At 35.0% G+C, this 19,721-nt stretch overlaps 1 protein-coding gene across 1 annotated transcript in view; it reads right to left on the reverse strand.

The window, feature by feature from the left end:
- lbk (leucine-rich repeats and immunoglobulin-like domains protein lambik) overlaps positions 1-19,721 on the reverse strand; it is an 81,125-nt gene that overhangs the window by 46,769 nt on the left and 14,635 nt on the right. The window contains exons 2-5 of the mRNA XM_081762709.1: positions 9,079-9,150; positions 8,310-8,381; positions 3,925-3,996; positions 332-469 (exon numbers count right to left, since the gene is read on the reverse strand). Coding sequence (XP_081618835.1) covers positions 332-469; positions 3,925-3,996; positions 8,310-8,381; positions 9,079-9,150 — 354 coding nt within the window. The remainder of the gene's footprint in view (positions 1-331; positions 470-3,924; positions 3,997-8,309; positions 8,382-9,078; positions 9,151-19,721) is intronic.

Below are 19,721 nucleotides of genomic sequence, written 5' to 3' on the forward strand. Positions count from 1 at the left end.
TCCATTATAACATGCATACCTCTTTTGGGATTAAGCCACTTTAATTTTAGGTTTTGCTAAAGATTCAATGTCAAACTTGTTATGCTCTTTATTCTTGAAATTATTTTTTGTGTTTGATATTTTGAAAGTCATGCTGTCAGCAGCAGGACTCTAGCACATACCCTGTAATACCCACATGACTAAGCTGTGTAAGTAAAAACGATCATTTCAATCTGGTATTGTTTGTACGGTAACAAACCTCTCTTAATGGGTTCTGTCCTCTCAGGTCAACTACTATTTTTACACGATTAAATGATACGGATAAAACACATAAGAATAAGAAAAAACTCACAGATTTTGAATAGGTATTCCAGCAGGAAATACTCCAACGGGAATATCAATGAGTCTGTTGTGACTTAAATCCAGTGTCTTCAAGTTACGTAGATGTTCCAGAACAGTTATGTTTATTGTATGTATTTCATTGTGTGCCCTGTAAAGACAAAAGTCACACTTGCTACAACTACATTCATAGAACTAAAATAATGTAGACTGTCAGTATATAGATGGTGAAGAAAATCTCTACACCTCAAGTTCTTTGTAACTATAAAACTAAAAAAAAAATCATTCTACACAAAAGAAAAAGGATTCCTCTTAATACTACAATAACAACTGTTAACTAAAAAGTAAACAGTAAATACACAAATAAACCCAAAAGTAAATTAGGTAAATAAGTAAAAAAAAAAAAAAAAAAAAAGTAGATAGGGAGTTTAGCAATAGAAGAATATGATGTTGAATATCCATACATTTTTGTTTAAAATAGATTAAGGTACAAGGCAATAAAAACAAAGAAAAAAAAATATAATAGGATTTAAAGCATCTGGCAATAATTGGTACAACTGGGTATTGACTTGAGTTCAAAAGTAGCTAGCTTCATTCTAGAAGGGTAGAAATAATGGCATGGGCTGCCAACACATGACTACGCATCACTTAGTTAAACGTGAACTACCTAGTAAGGCATAGCTCAACGCGTGTTATAGAAAAGGGAGTTTCTTAGTTTACATTAAAGAGCAACACGATAATGTGACACTTCTCTTCAAAAGCGTTATCAGAAACAGAGATTAGCTGAGATAACTTTTATCAAACAAAACAAGTTTACAAGTAATAGATTACAGATAAATGATTTTTAGAAGTATTGTTATAAAGTCTTCAGTTTAATAATTCATGAATATGCTCTGTATGTTAAAGAAGGCAGAGATTACAACAGTCGCTTTTAAATAAAACAAGTGGGTTTCCTTTCACAGTGTGAAACTACTGTAGACTTGTTCCACACTATGAGAATTCAATACTCAAACTTGAAGTAGAAAATTTGTAACTACCGGTTGAAATAGAATCCGTTTATCTGGCGCTGAATCCATGTCAGAAAACCATTACTCGCTATGCCTTAATGAACCACATGAGCTCCCAACGGGAATCGAACCCAGGTCTCCCACGCTAAAGGCGTACGCTCAGCAAGTACTGAAGCTTTCAAAAGAGTAATGTGTAACAAGTTTCTGCCTTTTTCCATTTATTTCTATAATATTTTTCTTACAAAACTGCAAATGTAAAACATAAATCACACGAAAAAGTCTCTTTATCTCCCAAAAAAGTAACTTTTTGTGACTAACTTAAAAAAAAAGTAACTTTTAGTTAAAAAAAAGAAAAAAAGAAGTGACTCGCTATGAGCCCTGCAACGGAATTGAACAATGAAGGACTAAAGTAAGTATCTGCTTATATATTAATGAAAGGAGGAAACAACGGATTAATTTTACACACCACAATCCTCTGTAAGTGCGAATTAACTTACAAAGAGTGAAAAAGTAGCTTGACTGGACCAGGGCTCCAACCCGGGATCTCCGGCATACCGTGCCGATGCGTCAACCATTACGCCACCCAGTCTGCTTCCCAGAACAGCCAAACACTCTCTCACTCCTGCAGTCGGTGCTCTCTATTCAGATCACAACCATTAAAGGTGTTCTCAATATATGGACACTGGATTGTTCAAGCACAGCAGCTTAGGCTGTGGTACAAGCCATGTGATCTGAGTAGAGAGTACCGACTGCAGGAGTGGGGAAGTGTTTGGCTGTTCTGGGAAGCGAACTGGGTGGCGTAGTGCTTGACGCATCGGCACGGTATGCCGGAGATCCCGAGTTGGAGCCCTGGTCCAGTCAAGCCACTTTTTCACTCTTTGTAAGTTGTTAAGTATCTGCTTATTTAATGTTAGCGATATAACCATCTATGGTTAATAATGAAAGAGAATAAAAGCCTATAAAAACGAAAGGCACCAGGTTTGAAGCTGAAGATTTCCAATTATAAAAGTAACTTTCAAATATTGTTCATTGCAGTACAGTACAGTTTTTACGGAAGTAACTAAACAAAGGCAAACTTTTGTTTTCGAAATCTGTGTCCGTATTTATTCTTTCATGTTAGTTTCCAAAGTCACGTACCTAATATATTTAGGCGGGTGCCATTAAGAAAAAGATTGAAGAAAATGTCAAGATTATTTTCAAAACAGAGAACTGACTATACCAAAATATAGAAATGTATCTTGGATTCAAGACCAAATTATTACAGTTCAACACATTTGTGTCTGTTTTCTCTTACCTAAGTATTCTAACAAGGATGTAAGGTCTGTCCAAAAAAGACTACTGCAAATTTGCCAGAAAACGGTAAGAACGCAATACATGGAGACAGTATGCCTGCGATAAAAATCCAAAACTTTTGATTAGAAAGTGCCATGAAAAGTTTTACACTGCTGCGGTTGAACGTTTTTGCGATTGCTTTATATTGGTTACAAAAATCAGACACACTGCTAGATTGTTTCTTCGTTTGCTTCAACATGCACTTTACTTCAACCCAAAAGTGTTCCATTGGCCGTAACTTAGGGCACTTTGGTAGATTCGCATTCTGGAGTACAACGGTGATGCCCTTCATCTCATAGAATAGTAACGCCGCTCTGCTATAGTGGCAACTACCCAAATGAGACCAAAACAGCACACGTATATTTTTCGATAGAAACGGGGGGAAGCGGGGGGGGCAAGGGGGCGGGAGCAGTCACCGTTTCCGTAAACATTCCTCAACATAAATGTTACTACTGATACTCCCAATTGTCACAAAACAGTCCGGTTAGAGTCCACAGGTACAAATAGCCTGCCATATTAAGTATTTAGTTGGAAATTTGGTCACACAGCGAGTCTCAAATTATGAAGGCACGTGCCTTTGGTGCTTTGCAACACAATATTCTTGACAAAAGTAGTTGTTTGAAATCACCTTTAAATATGATTTTATCATCCATGATACAAACACGGATATTTCGTCAGATACTGCTTATAAATGTGCGCGACTTGCAAATAACCTCTTTTTCTTGGGAGCGATACGGCACATGTTGAACTTTATAACTGTTTAATTGCATTTCTAAAAAAAAGATAGAAATAAAAAAATCTTTGCACACTACATTTCGAAATATTCGCTTTCTCGGCCACATCCCTTATCGAGAGGTTTGGATTTCGTTGTAGCAACCGTTACACATACGATCCCCGTTTTCTTCCTGATCTACATCTTCGATTCACAGTAGACGACTGTTTAAATGCACTGAGCACGTTTTATATCGCACTTTGTGAAATCTTCTGCACTTGCGGTAACTTTCTCTGCAATATGCCCGAATTTTCCGTGTACTTGGAAATAATTAATTCTGGCCTTTCTGCTTTTCGTGATGCAATTTTACCTGCAAGCACAGACACATAATCAACAATGCTACTAGACCATCACTACTTTACTAGCAACTCTTGCGGATACTCTACAACTCCCTCTTACATTTGTCATGTTTCAAACCGATCTGTTAGTTTCTCTCCCCCTCTCTATCTCTGGGACAGGCCTTAGTTAAGAAGAAAATAAAAGCTTCATACTTACAAGCTTAGGTATGTCAAGTTGTTCAGGTCTCCTAGAAATGGCAATTCCGTCATATAGTTATGATTTAGTTTTCTGAAATAAATAAATAAATAAATAAATAAACAAAGAAATAAAATCACATATAAACTTACCAAATATACAGTATATCAAGTTAAGCTCACCGAGTTAACTTCCTCTTTCTCTCTTATTCACTATGATTGTGAATGCATCAATACGCTTAATGACTTACATAAAACGCTAAACGTGCTTCCATCACAAAAATAGTAAAATGCATGCAGGCTATTTCTTTTATCCTCTTGCATATGCCGAAGATTTTCACTCAATCCGTATTATTTCTACACATCGCGTATTTATATTTTTTACACAGTATCTACTAATGTAATTGTAATAAATAAATAAATAAATTTTGATGTATTTGCAGTGGTAGCTCTTGAAGGAAGTCACTCACACCAATAAAAATTGAACTTTTATCGCTTCAAGCTAAGGTAAAAAAGGTACCGAATGTTCTAAATTTCGTATAAAAGAATTAAGTTTAGCTCCATTTCCTTAGTTTGAAATTATACGCTTGATTTTTATCGATTTCGCTTCCTTCAAGAGCCGCCACTGTGTGTGTATATATGTCACTTTGATCCATAACTCAAGTTCTAAAATCATCTTTCAAAATAACTCTGGACAATCTTAAAACTAAAGTATTTTGATACATAGAGGGTATTAGGGAAAAAAAAAATGAAAATGAATCCTCACACGAAAGCACGATATATTATATACAAGTGTATATATATATATACAGTGAAACCTCTCTAAACGGACAGCCATGGGGAATCAAAAATTGTCCGCTATAGAGATGTGTCCGCCTCAGAGAGGTTTCAATATTTTCTTACGTAAATTAATAAACAAGGTAATATGCAATTAGAAAAAAATATTTTTGCATGGATCACGTATTTATGAATATTTCCAAAATGTTACTGGACCTGCATTATCTTTCGTCATCCAATTCCCTGTGTTCGAGACAACATGGGAATAAGATGTTATAGTTCTCTGCACTTTACAGTTATCGCTACTTACTACGTTTTCGGTGTGTTGCTTTAATTCGTGAGTTAATTGCAGTCCAGTAATGACTTTTTTTTAAAAGACAATATTCGTACCCGTGGTCAAAAATACCAAACTTCTCTTCAGCTTGGTTAGAGATTCCACACAGCGGGACAGTAGAATGATGTGTCATCCCAAACAGTGGGCAACTGTCAATCACTTTTGTTTCTGAAGCAGGTTAGGTGGGAGTGGAATGCAAGTAAAGGATACAAGGGTGTTGTGAAACAGAGACCCTTCCTAAGGGTTGCTGAACAGTCAGTTGAGGAGGCAAAATGTTGTCACACCTTCATGTTCTTCCTTGGTGACATAGTATGAATTACTAAAAGTGTATGAATACTCTATTTTTCAACTTGTTTTTAGAGAAAGTGTCCGTACTAGAGAATGTCAGCTTTAGAGAGGTTTGCCAATATGTTTTTTCCTATTACGGTGTTTGGGGATTACAAAATATGTCCGTTATGGGAGGTGTCCGCTTTATAGAGGTGTCCGTTAGTAGAGGTTTCATTATATATATATATATATATATATATATATATATATATATATATATATATATATATATATATAGAGAGAGAGAGAGAGAGAGAGAGAGAGAAAAGAAATTTTTGAGTTTTACGTCCCACGGTTATGCCGGTTAGGCTAAAGGAGACGGTGAAGATGAGAGATGAATGAAATGGTGGAATGAAGAAAGTGGGAGGAAACGGGAGAACCCCGAGAAAACCCACGCACACAGTGTCCACCACAAAGTTCACTTGGCGGGAGCAGGGTTTGAACCCGAGACCCCTAGCACCAGAGGTGAACGCTCTGCCACTGAGCCACCGCGGCCCCCAGAGAGAGAGAGAGAGAGAGAGAGTAATATAAGTGTACAAATGTGTCATCTCGGAGTTATGACCTGCCAAAAATTATATTTGCGAGGAAAATGTGTAATACCTGAAGCGCTGAAAGGAAAGGTTCTGGCGAGTAAGCGGTATCAATTCCTGGAGGATGTGGAATTTGATAGGAGCTGCTGGAGAACATAGAGAAAAGCTGAAGACAAACAAAACTGAGGCTGCATGTATAAACCTGCTATTAGGCAGAAAACTATTTGTAGCGATGACTTTTTAAAACGGGTCATAACTCGAGAAAAAGATGTCGGATGAATATGGGGTCAAAGAACATAGTTGTTATTTTGTGCATAGATTCCATTAATGTATCAGTGAGTGAATGAGTGTCAGTTTTCAGTTCCTGATCTGATCATTTTTGGTTTCTAGAAGACCTCATAAAGCTGGTTCTATGATTCGATGCTTGCTCTGTCGCCATCCTGTTGGGTCCATGACATTTAGGCGCGCGACGTGTGGGCGCAAAACCTTTTATTCAAATAGGTTTACTTACCTACATATGATATATTTCATAACAAGAGCCCGGATATTTAGGCACTAAGGAAATAGGCACTGACAATTTTGAAAACCTTTCACAAAAAAATTTTGCAAAAACTAAAATCTTGATCACAGCAAAGCTTCTGCACATCATGCACAACTTGTCTCTACCAATTGAAAATAAATGGGAAGGAACTGTAGCAGACTCTCCACTATCCGGGTCGCGAGTATCCGGTCTTCGTACTATACGGTTTAGTTTCAAAAGAATATTTCTTTTTAGTAAAATAAGACATATGTAATAAAGAAATGTAATTTGTGTATTTAAAAAAGGCATGTTTTTCGTTAAATATTTAGTTATTTTGATGATGTGACTATATATTCATACTGCACTGTGTATTTGATTTTTTGAGTCAGATATTATAAAATTTATCTTAAAATGTGTACAATACTATATTATATATATATATATATATATATATATATTCATATTTGCACTTTCTTTTTCTATAATAAATTATTAAAGCGCGTGGTACAAGAAATTATTGGAACAGCATTATTTCCAATAAGGATTTGGAATCCATATGACACAGTTCTCAATGACCATAGTCAAGAACGAACAATCACGCCGAAGGAGCTCATCGTGGACTACAATCGGAGCATCAAATGGACCATGCGTCGACTTGGCGCTTTGTCAATGCACTTCGGATGACACACACAAACAAAAGCGAGACTTAGGGTATGAGGCAATGCATCGAAGAGAAGAGCTGTCCAAGAAAAGAAGAAAATGTATTTAGACAGATGAAAGAGTTCGCCGTATTGTACAGAATTTTGAAACTGTTGACACCGGAATATTTGCGGGGTTTGACCCATAATTCCGTCATGGAATGATAATGTTACGATAAATGTAACATAAGACAAAAATAAATTACCAATATCTATATTAGATTTCACTGTTCCTTCCTTTCCAATTATCTCTGTTGCAAGTACATAGTAATAAGCAGTAATACAAAGTTATGAACAACTATGAAGTTATGAATATCCAAAATGCCTATTCCTTGATGGTAGAGATGGTATAAAGGTAACTTCACAGAAGTTTATTTTGGGGTGTCATAGGATGCCTACAGTAAATTTTATTTTAGCCAAATACAGATTCGTGCTATTATATTAAAAAAAAAAAATGCACGTCATGGTCTCCAATTTCCCTGAAATCAGGATATACACTGCAGAAACAAAATAATTAGACCCGTGTCTTTTTCTTTCTGCACTATACAAAAATCTATTAAAACTAAACCAATCACTTAATGCAACTGACATGAGACTTTCAGTGACTGTTTACCACAGGACACACTATAAAGAAAGAAAATTTAGAGGCTTTTGAAGATAGCGTTTTACGAAAATTAGGGTCAAATTTCACCATTCTGATTTTTCTAATTGCAAGTTATGCAGTTATTTTTCATTACAGTTTTTGTGATATTAGTGTCTATTTTCAAGGATTTTAGTGCGTAGACATCCGGGTTCCAGTTATGAAATACATTATAAACCATTTACGTAGATTAATCTATTCAGATATACGGCTTTGTGCCCAAACGTCCTGCTCCGATCCTGCTCGACATCCACAGATACATTAGTGATATCTGGTATCGAAATAAGCACTACGTTGCTTTACCTGACCTTCATCCAACATTTTGTTCTCGAGTTACGACCCTCCATGTTATCATTCCGACCAATTTTTGCTGGGCTAAAGCTCCGAAATGACGCAGCTGTACTTTTTTTTTTTTTTTTTTTTTTTGTTAATGCTTTTGTGTGAGGATTAATTTTATCAAGTTTCTTCTTGCTCTTTCCAAAAACCCTGTATAATATTTATGTATCATATAATAGAAAATAATATTGCAGTAGTTCGATGGCTACCGAGATTATTTAAATGCTGACAAATTTGCAACTTACAGTTCGCACAGAGACGAAAGCTTTCTTAGTTCACTGGTTGTATTGTCCCTCAATTGATTAGAACCCAAATCCCTGAAAACGAAAATAAAATAAAGTATGAATAGCACACGCAAATTGGACGTTCTCTTACTGACTGACTTTACAAATGGACGGTGTTGTGCTTCAATTGACCAAGCGCCATTTTTCGATTTTCGAGATTTTTACATGAGTGTGTAGGAGACAATATAAAATGTTTCAAACCCTACTATTTGCTTAAACGTTTTGGTAAAGCTATTCGACCAAGCGTCAAGAACTGGATTGTAACGGTAATATGTTTGTGTTTCCTTCAATATCTCAGAAACATGTTTTGGCGCTTGGTCAATTGATGCATAACACCGTCCAGATATGCAAAGTAATACAAAATATACTGCAATATTCAAACAAATGTACCCAGCAAGTTCCAGAAATGTGTAAATAATACTAGTACACACCTTGATGTAAAGAAACAAAATAGTACATTCTCAATATGTATTCAATGAAACAAAAACTATTAAACGGTTCACTTGGAGATATGTAATATTAAAAACAGGTGTTCCTGCTTTGAAAAAAGACTTTTCAAATTAAATTTAATAATAATAATAATAATAATAATAATACTGTGTGCTTAACCTTTGACTAAGATTTCTTTATGTCTTTTGGAATCAATACTTGAAAGTTAGAAGTTAATCATGGTCATCATATATATATATATAAATAACAATAAAAGTAGCCAAGAAAGAAAACTTCTTACAGCTGTTGTAACTTGTCCAAGCCTCTGAATGATCCTTCAGCGATATTTGCAATTGCATTATCTCGTATTTCTCTGTAATAAACAAAGATATATTTTTAGTTTCGTGGAATTCTCATCTATATAAATATTCACTGAAATTCAATATAAGTACTACTCAACACACTGATCTACCTTTACTAAAAATTAAATAATGCATCGAACATAAGGTACAAGGCAGTAAACAAAACATTCATATTTCCATTTCTACTGTCAATAGCACCGGTAGCACCTTCCCTTTTCAAAATAAAAATAGTACCTAATCAGCATCATCAAAAATAACTTTTGTCTCTTCTTTTTATTATGGGTTTTAATCATACTTTTAAATCTATCCCTCCACTCAATTCTCTTATTTTGTGTACAGTATAAAGTACTCTGAGAAAGGTACCATACAAAATATAAAAATAAAAATCTTTAGTGTGATAGTGAGAATATCAGATCGCTAAATCTCAAAAGGGTAAGGTAACGAATTCTATCCCAGGAGTTTAGCAACTAATTTCTGCTTACGGTTTCCCTGAACATCGCCGGCTACGATCTCTTAGCGCCTTACCATATCCCTCTCGTAACATGAGATTTAGCGTACAGGGCATAGTTGAACTTTCGGCCGTTGTGGCGCTACTAACGTGCACTAAACAGAAGGACAGGTTGTCTGTCACGTAAGTCTGAGTGGATTTAGACAAGTGTAGTGTGGTCAGGATTGCCAAATAAAAATAGTCTAAATAAGGGATGGGTTGACGAGTTTCAATGAGTATTAACGGGAAGGTTTTAATAAACATGATCTAGTGGTAGAAAATGAACCATGCATCACATTAAAAAAGTAATCATTTTAGACTGAAAGAAATACAAAAGTAAATGAAATCTTTAAGTTTAACGTCCCACCGTTATGCCGGTTAGGCTAAAGGAGACGGTGATAATGAGAAATGAGTGAAACGGTGGAATGAAGAAAGTGGGAGGAAAAGGGAGATCCCGAGAAAACCCACGAGCACGGTGTTTGTCCACCACAAAGTCCACACGGCGCGAGCTGGGATCGAACCAGGGACCCCAAGCACCGGAGGTGAACGCTCTACCACTGAGCCACCGCGCCCCCTAAATATAAAAGTATAAACTAATACAAAGAGTTAATATAGGTCTAAGAAAAAATAGGTAAATCTTACTTTTAAAACATTGGATTTACGTAATCTAAACTATTTCAAAAATCCTACTTCACGCTTGACTTAACTGTACTTATAATCTTTTTCAAGTTTGGATTTTTCTTTAGGCTGTCGAAAAACTCAGCTGTCATCAACTGGACAGAAACACATATTTTTGTGTCAGCCCATTTCAAATTCATATGTGAGAAAACTTTTCACAAATGAATTTGACGGTGGGATCCTTAGGCAAAAGGAGACAACTTTAAATAAATTTGGCAACTCGGAGCTTTTCTGAAATAGCATTTGCCATTTACTGGCCGCACTCATGACGACTCATTAAAAATTGCGGGCTTTAAAGTCGTTGTCTAAGGTAAATTTGTCATTTGGGCAAAATATGGGACTTTTGCTGCCCCGTATCGAAGCTCCCCGGGACGCGAGACAAAATCATTAAAATCTGGGTCATTTGGGAACCCTGAGTGTGGTGTTTTACGTGATTTTTCTCCTTGCTAAAAAAAAGTCACGTGGGGTGTGTAGGCACTATAGTTGCATAATACTTGCAGTACCTTTATGTGGTAAAATTAACAACACAAAAATGTTCTTTTATTGTTTTAATTATGGTATATTGTTGTGTATCATTTTGTCTGGGAGCAATATGATGTTGGTTAGCAGAGCCATTGTATATACAATAAATCGAATTTTGAAAACTGGATTACAATCGCTGCCTTTCACTGCAAATTCTACTACTATTTCAAAGGAAAATATTCCCGATCACTTTCCTGATTCTGAAGCATATATCCCCATACCAGATACAGTTACATAATTGTTAACTGGTCTTCATACTGATCCTAGTAACTGTTGTTTTTTGCTTCTGTACTTAATTTTATTTATTTATGTTTCTGATTAGTAATGGGATCTATGCGTAGGTTAGTACTTTTCTAAAAAAAAAAAAAAAAAGACGTAAAACCTTTAACTTATGTGCAAGAGTGCCGATTTCTGTGTAACTTTGGGGGAGCCCTATGGCAGATACGCTTTAGTAGAACAGGAAAAGGAATTACCATGTACTGTAGAAATTGGAGAACCTACTTCAACTTAGCATTTTGTCCCCCCCCCCCCATTAGGGGAGCCAATTTCAACTTCGGAGGGCCCGGCCTACAAAGCTTCTCAAAATTGATGCCCTTGCTAATGGGATAGAAGAAGAACCCAGAGCCTATATTCCAGATACTATCCCAGTATTTGGTGTGCCAATGGTAACCCCAAATTTCCCTAATATTTATCTACAATAGATAAAATGATTTTATTTATTTTGTGAAATGTCGTAGTAATATATTAGTAGAGTCCTATTTACATCTTGCTAAAACAGATAATAATAATATACAAAGATCCCATGTTTTAGAAAGATATTTATGTATTTCTGACAATCTACCATATAAAACCTACTAATATGATAATGCCAGGAAAAAAATATAACTATTTTGCACTAGGAGAAAAATAGACACATTCATTAAAGTGTAAACTAAAAGTGAAATTCAGTTAAATCATAACGCAAACGAAAGCCAATCCTTAACAATTCAGTCTGTACACACTATATGCACAATAAGAAATAAGTCAACTCATAACATTTTTAAGAAATTAGTCAATTCATAACATTTTAGCCTATTGTTCACTACTATTGTCACAATTCGTATAGTACTTTAATGTTCCCATTTATGGTTTTCTTTTCAGACATTTTATTAGGAACAGTGAAATTAGCTTCTACTTCTTTCTTAGGAAGTTTTGTAGATCGGAAAATTATTCAAAGTATAGATTGTGCCTCATGTCACAAACTTATCAGTCAGGACAAATGCAATTCCACGCTTATGAACTTGATATATAAACAAGACAGTAGAAACGTAATGCGCTATTCTACAAAAGAACTAGTATGGGTGATTCACGTTGTTGAAAAGGCCAATCGGTTTGTGAACATCCGAATTTCGGAAACTCTTTCCGCCTATATTGTTTCCTTTCTGCAACACGTTTAGTATTTGCAGTGCCTCTTTTCATACAATCATTCATTCAAATTAAGTGTAAAAATTTGCGATGTAATAGTTCCAGTGTTGCTGAAGAACATAGCAGATGTTGAAACAGGATGTTTTGAACATGCAAAATTTCTAAATGCCAAGCCATTATCTGGGGAAGTATTTCGTTTGTAATTTGTAAAGGATTTCTTCCCGGTGTGTTTGTATTATCTTTTATTCTTAATTAATCGATACTAATTGTATTCAATTTTAAAAACAGTTTAGTTTTTGTGATACTATGTGGGGGGGGGGGACTTTTCCTGTTATAGCTAGCTATTTCATTTCCCTGCTACACAGAGAAAATATTGGTGCACGTAACTAGTGCCACAGAGGCTCCTAAAGGAACTAGGTCCTGTTCGCTTCTCTGAGCTATTTGGAAAGGCGCTAAGAGATCGTAGCCGGCGATGCCCTGAACCACAATCTAACCCCTTCTTCCGACACAATTTATCATTTCAGCACTTACTTTTATCACCCTTTTTCTTTTTAATTTATTGTATCTACTGCTTACATAGTGCAGACACTGGAGAAGTTAGTATATTCACTCATTTTAAAAGAAAGTGTCGTAGATAAAACGATCAAGTAAACGAAATGCACGTTAACTAATGCTGACAGTTTTATTTAACTCACTTAAAATATAAACATAATTGGTTTAAAATATAACCGCAATCATTTAATATTATGTGTATTGTATGTACGCATGTATGTGAATTACGTTATTGTATTCTTTCTGCAATTTCTACCCACTGAGATAGAAACAATAATTTTTAATATCCCCCATAGGCAACAGGGTTGGAACTTTTAATTTTTGGACATGAGAAAAGTTCAGAATTATTGTACTTTTCTTATCATTACAAAAAAGTTCTCAAAGTGAAAACAACAAGTTGACTTATTTGTTGTCTCATAAGTAAAAAATCGACAGAAAATCATTGTGATTTCATTACACGATTCAAAAAACCTAAAGATCCTTGCCGCAAAAACAAAGCTCACCATTGGATTCTATCGTGTCAAGTAAATCCAACCACCATTGTATCTCACATGTATAAGACACATTTTCATTATTATTCTCTCTCTTTCATCTTAGTCGACTGCAAGATTTCCCAATCTTCCCAGCTCAATAGAACTCTATATACCCCGCGGTATTTTCCATCCAAGTGCCCCATCTATCTAAGATAGGATGGTTTCTTTTTCTTATGATATTCAGTGACTTATTATTCTGAAGTTCCACGTCACGTTGCTTCTCTCTATTCACCTTTTTAATTAAATATTTTGCTAGAAATTCCTATCCCTCTGCTTTTCTCTTGGTCTGCGCAATTTTCATATTCATGTAAAATTATCCCTTATGAATTCTCAATTTATTCAGTAATAGTGGCAGATATACTTCACAGAGTAGCATGTTGTCGGTATGAACCTACATTTTTACTTCCTCTTTAATGTATTTTGTTTAATTAGTTATAATAATAATAATAATAATAATAATAATAATAATAATAATAATAATAATAATAAAAGAACTGTTAGAAGCATCTGAGATAAATCTGTTCGAGTGTAAGAGTTCCCTTGTTCCGGTGTAAAGTGTGCTGGTCATTCTTACGTGGTCATCAGTAAGTGCTCTTAATTTATGTGATATGAAAATAATAAAGAAACAACTTTTAACTACAGTAGAAAAGACATGAAGGAAATGCTCTGGAAGTGTCGTCTGACTTAAAAAGGTTTCCTTATTGACAATTTAAGCTTATTTGACAATTCACGAGAATGTTTCAAACTTCTAGCATGTACCATGACCATACGATGACGGGCTAGTATGTACACAATGTAAAAATATATGTTCCTTGATCAATAGTTTCTGAATAACCTACTGTACGCATAGTTTTCTGTAAGTCTCGAAAGGTTACACTCTGTCTAGAGCACGGACAAGTGTATTCAAATTGGTACGCTAGTTGGTAGACTAGTAACCAGAAGATAACGGGTTCAAACTCGGCGGCCGGATTTTGTCATAGGTTTCTCCAGGATTTTCCCTCATTTCTACCTGTCAAATACTTTTAAATAAGACCCTAAGTTACTTGCTTTTCCAATTTCCAATTGTTGTTTATGATTCTAGTATAAACTGACTTTGTATCTGGGAGGCCGTAAATAATCGTGTAAGGGAAATTATGCACTTTTATTAGCGACTATAAATATCACAAAGGAAGTAAGGGCATCTTAGGAATGTTTTAAGTATAATTGAGTTTCAGTGGAAATGTTTCTAGTAATATGTAAAAATAATCTTATTCCTTTGATATTTTTTCCAGAAGCGATATTTTTCTTCAATTTCATGTTGTAACAACTGTATGTCAATTTAACTAGGTGTTATGCAGCCACACTCAACGCTCTGTAATTTGTACAAAAGAAAGAATTTGGTAACTGCAAATGAATATCACTCTTCAGTATAAATAACCAAAACACTATCTCCTCAGTGGTGAGGGGGTGGGATGAATGAGAAACTTATTGTGTGTATAGGATTTTATTTAATATGCTGTGATATGTCAATCACTTTCTACAACTTGAGAACGATAGATTTACCTACTTTGAGAAAATGTCTAGCTTTCCTCCCTAAATGAGTTTTCCTAAAGTCAAGACCTTACTAAATCGCTTCATCGCACCCAAAAATAGTAAATTAACGCTATTTTATGAAAACTGTCATGTCCGCTTCTATGATAATTTTACAGTAAAAGTCTGTTTACTTTAAGTATTTGATAATGTAACGTTATTTAACAGTATAAATTTTGACGCCACTTATGGTCATTTCCTGGTTTCGATTACCAATGGATAGCATTTTTTGGTGCTATCGCGAGAATAAATGGATATCTCCTTCAACTTAAATATTGGTATACCACACATTCACTTTCTCACTCAACTGCGAATGCTTATTCAATTCAAGGTATCCCCCACACCGACCTCAGTCAATTAAGACTTTCATTAAAACTATCCTTTGTAGATTTTCAAAGAAAGTTGAATAATGCCACATACTACGATTATAAATAACATACAGATTCGTAGCATTAGGGACAAATTCAAATTCTTAATAAATTTGTAAGAATAAAATTCATCCCCATAAATAAAGTGCTCTTGAGAGAAACGAGGAAAAATGTTAAAGAGCTGCTGTCAAAATAATCAAGAAAGAAAACCTCGCTCCCAATAGTAAACTATCACTTCTATATTATCCTGGTAAAATAGACTTGCTTTAGTTTAGGGCTGTTAACAAGACATTCAATTTTGAAAGACGAACATTTCGTTGAAACTAAGAGCAAATCGTGCGAATAGAAACCACCCTCGAAAATTATCTTATTCTGAAAGTGCAAAATGTCACTGTGTACTCGATAACGACCAATTAATCTGTGAAATTTTGAAAAAAGAAATCGTTAGGGCCTTTTTACATACAATTACACTTCACATAAAATTACAGCTGTCAAACTAATTTATCAGTAAACTACACTTTCTGAGGGAGTAAAGGAAAAGCAACTCTTCTCTTGAGAAATTCCCTGAAAAGCTGAAGTTTAAAATGAAGCTCTGATTCGTTGAACGGTATGGGCTTTGTCCAAACGGACACAAATGACATTCGGAAATAGCCTTTGCAGTAAGTGAAGGTCATGAAGAATGTAAATAATTTGCGGTTTTTGGTTTAAATAATTTGCTCTATGTATTTATATTACACATAGACAGAAACAGATTTGTTTTGCCTTGATGTTATTATGCAACAATAGGATTATGCAGGAAGGGATCACATAAATTTAAAGCGGAATCCAGACGCTTCTCGGCTCACATCCGAGAGAAACTGTTCTCCATTTGGACTCGAAACCGGGACTAGTTGGCCACAAATGCGTTGATTCTGCCGACTCATTCATCTAAGGACTCCTGATAAAAATACGTTGTACTGATCTTTACATACTTTTTAATGTAATTGTCAAGAGTAATTTCAGAAGGACACAAAGATAAACAGTTGCACAAATTAAACCATTATACAAAATTATATATAAATCAGGAAATTCCCGCCTTAGCCAATGAAAAAATCCTGTTATTACTTTAAATGCAAGAAATAACGGAAAAATCCTGTTATTCCTTGCCATGTAAAATTTTATTGTCAACGTATCATAATTAGTACGCCAAAACTGAAGTATTAAATTACAAATTTAGAATGTAGATATCATTCAATAAAATTAAAAACGAAAGTTCAATCCAAGCTAATGTTGTAGGCAGTCGATAAATTTTGCCAATTTCTATCAATATATTTAAGCAACCTTGGTTTCTTTATAAAACAACAAGCATTCAAGCAAGCAGACATATACAATTTGGTTTCGTTTCGCATGATTATCGCTTAACATCCTTATGCAATACCTAGGTTATTAAGGAGAAGACCTTTGCTTAAAGTGACACCTGAATCACTATTTGGTTTACACTTGAAAGAAGGGTTGTGGTTCGACCAAAGAATTGAACATGGGACGCCTTGATTAAACGGTGAAAAGGAGGTAACTAATGCAGATGGTTTGATATGTGAAAACGACACCATGAATTTCACACGCTTTAAAGTATTTTTCATTCTTTTTTTTGGTTGAAATCAGTTTTTTTCTTCTAAAAAAATAGTTGGTTTAAACCACCTTGGTTTAAACCAGCCAACCCTGATTTCTCTATATTGAAATGATGAACAAACGAAAAATACAGGTTAGAAATTAAAAATATAAAGTATTAGATACCCGGGTTCGATTCCAGGAGGGAGCTCATATGGTTCAGATCCTGCGTTAAGCTGTAGATTCACGTTTTATATAGCCTCTTTGCTGAGCGGGACGCTAAATTCCAATCCAATAACAATAATAAATGAAAATATGAAGTTACGCGGTAACGTCTAATGAACTTCTATAAATTAGGTTCAATATAATTACAGGACAGATCTATTTTTGTTTTGAATATGTGGTTTCGCAGGAAAATCTTGCCCCATATCATGTTGTATCTTCACAAAATTTAACAAAATTTTCACTGGAATGATGTTTTTGTAAAGCATTAAAATATCGTACATAATCAAAACTTCCACCTGCCAAGATCTATAGTGGTGATGGAGTCGTAGCTTTGTTTCGCAATTAGTAGTGGGCTTAGTGAAGTTCTAAAGCCAGATTAATGTGAAATAATCCCTCTTTACCTAACAGGCAAAAGCTAGAGCCTCATCCAGATTCTTACATGCCAAATTTATGCTATTAAACCAAAAGTTTAAAGGAAATGCGATAACGATGGAATCTGTCACCACTTTTGGGGATGAATTTTTGAAGACTAGTTATGATACATGTAAGAACCTGCCGTAGACGAAAACTAATAGCACCTATAAGCATCCCAGCTTTTAGTGGTTTTCGCATGATACAAGTTACGAACGGCATTCTTTGGGATCTTACAGTTTCACTCCAGGTATTATATATATATATATATATATATATATATATATATATATATATATATATATATGTGTGTGTGTGTGTGTGTGTGTGTGTAAATGAAATCTTTGAGTTTTACGTCCTACAGGTATGCCGGGTAAGCTAAAGGAGACGGCGATGATGAGTAATGAATGAAATGGTGAAATGAAGAAAGTGGGAGGAAACGGGAGAACCCCGAGGAAACCCACGAACACGATGTTTGTCCACCACAAAGTTCACTTGGCGGAGGCTGGGATCGTACACGGGACCCCAAGCACCAGAGGTGAACGCTCTACCACTGAGCCACCACAGCCCCTATGTGTGTGTGTGTGGTACTTTATTTCTCAGTAACTACTGGCCGGATCTAAACCAAATTTAGCGGGTCATGGTCTACGGAATATACATTGCTATATTTGGAGACTCGCTTTGCCTTTCACGTGGTTCTTTATTTCTCGGTAGCTAATGGCCATATCTGAACAAAATTTGATGAGCAAGTAGACAAGAAACAAAGTTAGTTATATTTAGTGGCTGGGCTGGGCTCGATAACAGAGGCTGTGCTCCACCAGCTTTGTACACCGAGAGTTTCTGAATTCGGTTCAACTCGGCTTGTATTTAATAGATTTGAAGTACTATTAGAATGAGTTTGGTCTTGATATAAGTTAGTTCTTGATAGAAAAGTAGCAAGAAAGGAGAAACTGCATGAAACAATGTATGGAAAGAAGACACTGTTGTCAATCACTACTAATGTAATTAACACCGAGGTTGAATTCTTAGAAAAGATACATCTTCACAAATTTACGACTAGGAAATGACCCAAATCTTAACGAAAAGTTTCACCTGACATGAATTAAACCACAAAACTTAGAATCACAATCGAAACTATCAAGCAGGAAGTTACTGAAATTTTATTTATTCGAAAATTAATATTACTGCATTAGATAGGAACTATATGTTACGCTATTCATATCTGTAAAGGGAAGCAGTTGTAAGTCTCTATTAAATCTTAACCGCATGTTGTAAAACAAAAATGGCCGTCATCGGAAATGTAAAAAGAAAGCAAGTTAAAATTAATATTTTTAGACTCTATTAATTATGTAGATATTCACAAGAACATAATTTGATTATAAAATGGTCAAGCAACCTCACTGGGTCACTTAATATGGTTTTTAAGCTTTTGTTGCACAAATGCTTACGTACTTCAAAGGATTAATTGAGCCATTCAGAAATCATTCAAATGAGGCGAAAATATAACAAAATCTGCTTCCGAATTTGGATTTGCAAAAGCGGAGGGTTAGAACTATCTACGTTTCGATCCCTAAATTTGAAGACCTACGTTAAAATTAACACTTCGTATCGTATGTCAGTACCAAAATCACAAGTTCAATGCAATTCCCACACTTCTTCTCCTTCCTCCTGAACAACAATAGAAGTCACTGGAGTTATGGTGATATTAGAATAATATGGGGAAAATTGCCATTTGCTACCCTCTATTGTCTTTCTCATTATGAATGAGCAAAGCTATATAATTTTATCTACCCAACTGCAGTGAAGTTAAATGTAAGATAATATTTTCTACTTATACACGTGGGAGTGGATGTAACCTTCTTTAAATACATGGAATCTAAACAATTAAATAGATTTCATGGAGAAGGTGTCAATAAATATGACTAATCTCAGGAATAGTATTGAGCATATGATGTCACGTAATATTCAATATTGTGGACGCTACATGCTATAATATTAAAAATGTAACGTCTCATATAGACTTAAACCGCTTCATAAAATTTTACTAATATGGTGTCGATAGACTTAATCATCAGCTCAAGAATGGCAATAAATATATGGCATTATGAAAAATTCAACATGGCGGACGCCCAAACTTTAAAATGCAAATTCTTACGTAACGTGCCTTCCATTTCAACTCAGGCAAAAAAAAAAAAAGTACCATCACCATCTCAGATATTGTTGAAACTTTTTTTTATAGCAACTAG

The sequence above is a fragment of the Thermobia domestica genome, chromosome 6, assembly GCF_964235325.1.
Source record: "Thermobia domestica chromosome 6, izTheDome1.hap1.1, whole genome shotgun sequence".
NCBI lineage: Eukaryota > Metazoa > Arthropoda > Insecta > Zygentoma > Lepismatidae > Thermobia > Thermobia domestica.